Source organism: Myotis lucifugus, unplaced genomic scaffold, assembly GCF_000147115.1.
Source record: "Myotis lucifugus unplaced genomic scaffold, Myoluc2.0 scaffold_3, whole genome shotgun sequence".
In the NCBI taxonomy this organism is placed as follows: domain Eukaryota; kingdom Metazoa; phylum Chordata; class Mammalia; order Chiroptera; family Vespertilionidae; genus Myotis; species Myotis lucifugus.
This window is the reverse complement of record NW_005871051.1, coordinates 27667771-27672699: the sequence shown is the minus strand read 5'-3', so window position 1 is coordinate 27672699 and position 4929 is coordinate 27667771. Positions and strand designations below refer to the sequence as shown.

General features: G+C 56.1%; 1 protein-coding gene across 1 annotated transcript in view; it reads right to left on the bottom strand.

Moving 5' to 3' along the window:
- Positions 1 to 1567, bottom strand: part of LOC106698914 (intestinal-type alkaline phosphatase-like) — a 3021-nt gene extending 1454 nt beyond the window's left edge. The window contains exons 1-5 of the mRNA XM_014464705.2: positions 1330 to 1567; positions 1134 to 1250; positions 905 to 1020; positions 563 to 733; positions 264 to 474 (exon numbers count right to left, since the gene is read on the bottom strand). Coding sequence (XP_014320191.2) covers positions 264 to 474; positions 563 to 733; positions 905 to 1020; positions 1134 to 1250; positions 1330 to 1429 — 715 coding nt within the window. The 5' untranslated portion in view covers positions 1430 to 1567. The remainder of the gene's footprint in view (positions 1 to 263; positions 475 to 562; positions 734 to 904; positions 1021 to 1133; positions 1251 to 1329) is intronic.
- Between the last annotated feature and the right edge of the window lie 3362 nt (positions 1568 to 4929).

Below are 4929 nucleotides of genomic sequence, written 5' to 3'. Positions count from 1 at the left end.
GGGGTCCCTTGGAACATGTACTTGCGGCCTCCACCCAGGATCACCTGGAGCCAGAGGAGTAGGGCAGGTGAGCTTGGGGCCTGCCTGGCCCTTGGCCCCCTGGACAAACCATCTCTAGGTCCCCCCCCCACCAGGTCTGTGGCAAGGCCTGGCTTGCCTGTACCTTCTACACCACCTCCCAAGTGCCCAGAGACACTGCCAGGCCCCAGGCCCCGGGGCTCAGGCTGTGGGATGCCTGGGACTGTGGCCAGCATGGGGCCCACCCCCTCTGCTCAGGTCCCCATTGCCCTCATGACCCACATCAATGTCCATGTTGGTGATGAGCTGCGTGGCGATGTCCCGACAGCCGTCCTTCAGCGCCTGGGCAGGCATGTCTGCATCCGAGTACCAGTTGCGGTTCACCGTGTGCGCGTAGGTGCCAGCTGGCGAGGCATGCTGCACCCTCGTTGAGGTCACCACCCCCCACTGACTTCCCTGAGGGTGACGGAGGTCAGGTCAGGGTGAGCCACTGTGCCCTCTGGGCCCGACCCCTGCCCACTAGGCTGGCCCCAAGCCCACCTGCTTTCTTGGCCCGGTTCATCACGGAGATGACCTCGTTGCCATGTGTTGTGTTGCACTGGTTGTACCGGGCTGCTGCACTCACACCAATGATCAGGAAGTTGGTCTTGACACCACACAGGTAGGCTGTGGCCGTGCCTGCACTGTCTGGCACTTGTCTGTCCACGTTGTATGTCTGGGGACAGAGACACCCTCAGCTCCTCTCTGGGACAGACACCCAGATCATGACCAGGCCCTGGGCCCCTAACTCAGGCCCCAACCCTCCTGGGGCCTTCCCTCCTACCAGGCTCCCTAGGCACACCCCACCCCTGTGGTGTGGAGCACCCTGAGGCCACCCAGCCCTTACCTTGGCCAGAGCCAGGAATGGGAATTTGTCCATGGCCAGGGAGGTCTCAGGTCCCAGCTTGCCATTCATCTGCCCCTTTAGGATCCGAGTTGCTGTCACCGTGGACACCCCCATTCCTGAAGGAGTAGAACCCAGTCAGGTCTGAGTCCGCAGGCATGGCTGTGCCCATAGGTAGCCCTGGGTACCAGGACTGTGGGGCTCTGGGAATGAACATGCCATGACCACTCACCGTCCCCCAGGAAGAGAATGAGGTTCTTGGCGGCTGTTTGGATGGGCTGCAGCTTCTTGGCGGTGTCCAGAGCCTGGGCTGCCTGGTGGTTCCAGAAGGCTGGGTCTTCCTCCTCAGCTGGACAAGGGGAGAGGGAGGTCAGGTCAGCCTTGGGGGAGCGCCCTGTGTGTGGGGCCGGCTGGAAGGGGCCCCTTACCTGGGATGAATCCAATAGAGAGCTGTATCCTGAGGCCCAGCAGCAGCAGCAGCAGCAGCACGTGGGCTCCCTGCATGCCTGTGGGATGGTGGGCCGGCATCGGAGCTGGGACTGCAGAGGGGCCGGGACCTGGTGAGGCTGGAACTTGGATGGGGCTGAGCCACCAGGGCACCAGCTGCAGGCAAGATCTTTGGGCTTAATCTGGTGAGGCCTTCATCCCTGGCTATAAAAACCTTTGGGTCCCTCCCAGGGCCCCAGGCAGCCACCCTGAGACAGCCCCTCCTGTTGGTTGGGTGTGACAGCCTTGGGGCAGGGGTCCTGAAAAAGGCGGAGCCCTTAGCAAGGAGAAGCCCAGGTATCTCCCCAGGGTAGGGTGGGCCTAAGAGGCACGTGCCCTCAGGGTGAGGACGATTCACAGGGTCCTGATTGGGCTCCCCCTACCCTCTGCTCCTGCAGTCCTGGGCACCTGTCACTCCTTTGTCCACCTCATCTGTTCAGTATTTCCTTGAGCCAGTTGGGCCCAGGCTCGGTTCTGAGTGCTGAGGGAGGTGGGGTGCCAGGACAGGGCATGCAAGGGGCCTGGTTTGGCTTCCTGATGTCGTCCTGCCATCCAGGTGGCTTTTCACCAGGCTTGGCCTGGGCAGGTGGACAGGTGTAGTGCACTAGGCTTAAAGCAAACTTAAAGTAGCAGTGGGAAATTTTAGACTTAGCAAAGGTTGAGGTGACCTGTTCCGAGTTCTGAGAATTTGACAAGACCAAGGATATGGCTAAGGATGGGTGGCCATGCATGGCCCTAGAAGTTCCTGGTCAGCACACCTGTGCGTGAGAACCCTGAATAGAGTATTGTGAAAGGATGTTTGTGGTTTATAGAGCATTGTAACAGTTATGAAGGATATTTGTGGTTTGTGCAAATAAAAGCTTGCTTGACCCCAAGGCTGGGGCTGCTGTTTGGGCATGCTCCCTGCGTGGAGAAGTCCGAGGCAGTCACTGGCCAGTTCAATAAATCCTCGCTTGCTGTTTTAGACCTAATTGGAGTCGGTGGTCTTATTCTCACGAACGCTGGTCCACAACACAGGCACTGGACTACTGGGTGTGTCCCGGAGCTGGGCTCAGAGTCTTGTTTGGTGGAAAAGGGTGGGGTGGTGGTGACAACAGAGTGGGGACCTGGTCTGTGTGTCCAAATACCCTGGGCTGGGCCAGCCTTGCAGTGTGTGTGAGAGAGACAGGCCTGTAAGCCAGGTAAAAGGGAATAGGCAAACGGAGACAGAGAGTTAAGCAGCAGTTGTAGCCATCTAGTAAATCCTATCTTCTCTAAACCAGGGACACTTAGGAGTTTGCACTTCTCCTCCCCAGCCAGAGGGTAAATAGCTTAAATCATCCTACTCTGGGAGACAGATAGCAGAAATCCAATTAGTGCCATTTGCCAACCACACCCTGGGATCATCTGGGTGAAGGGGATCAATCTCATTTGACCCATCAACGTAAAGCTCTCTAATATTCTATTTAGATCCTCCCCTAAGCCCTCTCCTAAAGGCGCAGCCTTTACAATCCCCTCAAAACAAAGGTCCCGCCTGGCTAGGAGCACACCTGGCCTCCCCGCCTCTTTCTCCACAGGCATGCAGCTCCTAAACTCTTAGGGACCCCGGGAGGCTTACAACCAGGGCCACAGTGGGCAGTGGCAGTTCGTCCCAGAAAAATCTCCAAGGCCTCCTTTTCTCTGACTTCTTAGGGAGCCAAAGCAGCCCATCCCAGGCTCATTTCCCCAGCCCTTCCTTGTTTCATTGTCCCCAGCTTTAATAAACGTCCTCTAAAATTCACCTGGACTTGTGCTGTGAAAGTTTTCTTGCACGAATTCAAGAACCCACACACTACCCGTCGGCCCTAGGCAGACCCGCTCGGGCCAGGTACCCAGTCCGGTAACAGGTGCCTTCAGAGGGCAGGCGGGGTGGGGCCCTGTGCCCTGGCATGATGTTGTCTGCTCCCTTGGATGGGTTTGGAGCACAGGCACGAGTCTGCTCTCCTCTGATCAGGAGCGTTCTGAAGTATTCCTCCCACCCAACAACCCTACCTCTGCGTGTGAACCCTAAAGAACTGAAAGCAGGCTCTTCAAGACATAATCGCACCCCCATATTCATAACAGCACTATCCATAACAGCCATAGGCGTGTCGGGGCCCAGGACAGGCCACCCCGCCATATTCCACGGTGACCTAGTGATTATTTCCAACTGCAGTCACCCGGGAGGCAGCAGGAGCAGGATGAGGCCTGACTCTCCTCTGTCCCTGAAAGCAGGAGGGAACATCCCAAGGGCTGGGACACAACCTTATCACAGCTGGGAATCCGGAATGAGAGCTGTGTCAACAAGCCTGTCCCGCCCGAGCCCAAGCCCTGTTTACATTCCTTTTAGTGAGCAGTGACTTTCTCTGTCTTGTCAGTTTCTCACACGTGTGTTTGTACAAAAAACATAAAAAGGTGCCTGGTTTGAACATTTCTTGAGCCTCGTTTTCTGACCTGAGCATCACACTGTGGTTCTCCTGCGTGCATGTTTTAAACTGGTTTTTCTCCTTGAGGACGTATCCGAGCCGAAACATCCTCATTTGGGTTTTTGCAGGGTGACCCCCGAGGCTGTTTAAAGAGCATGACTCTGCTCCCAGGCCTGGAATGGGCCCACAGAACTGTGATAGACAGACATGAGCAGAGCCAGTGTGATGGGCCAGGTACAGAAGGTCACCAGGGCAGAAAGCTACAGGTGCCCAGCAGCGGAGAACTGTAGGGTGTGACCCCGCCACCAGCGTGGCCTCTCGTCCCCTAGCGTATCCATGGTCAGGTGGTCTTAACCTCTTGACCTTTTCTCCCTAGAGATAACATTTACACCTCAGTTGTATTTCGGCTATGGGTCCAAAAAAGCAACAAAACCAGACCAGCAACCCATGGCTGACCTCAGGACCAGCTGCATTGAATAATGACCCCCTGCCCTGGTGCTGGCCAATCAGTGGAGACCACAACCCCAAAGGACACGCCTAGAAAACTGCCAAATATTCTATTAAGATCTTCCTCTGGGACCTCCCCTAAAATCTTAAAACCTTTAGGATGGAGGACCCAGTGCTTTCTCCCAGTGCCTCTCCTTGTCCTACCCTCCACCCCCACCCTCAGGCACGTTACCATTACCTTCCTCACTCCCAAGCTCCTAGGGCCCTTCTTTTGCCTCCATAACTTATTTCCTCAGCCCATCTCTTCTACGTATTACTTCTTCTACCTCTGTAATTTTATAAAGAAATGTTCTTTTATAGTTTGAGTCTTGGCTCTGAATTCTTTCCTAGCTAGAACTCAAGTACCGAGGTTGCTGAACCCAGGTCCAGTCTGACCCCACCACTCAGACACCTGGTGCCATTCCTGCCACCTACAACCGAATGCTCTCTCTGCGCTGATTTCTGCTGATAAATAAATTAGAGGCCCAGTGCATGAAATTCATATACTGGGGGGAGGGGAGAGGGTCCCTCAGCCCGGCCTGCACCCTCTCGAAGTCCGGGACCCCTCTCTCCTTACTGCCCGCCTGCTTGCTGCTCCTTAGCGCTGCTGCAGAGGCGGGAGAGGCTCCCACC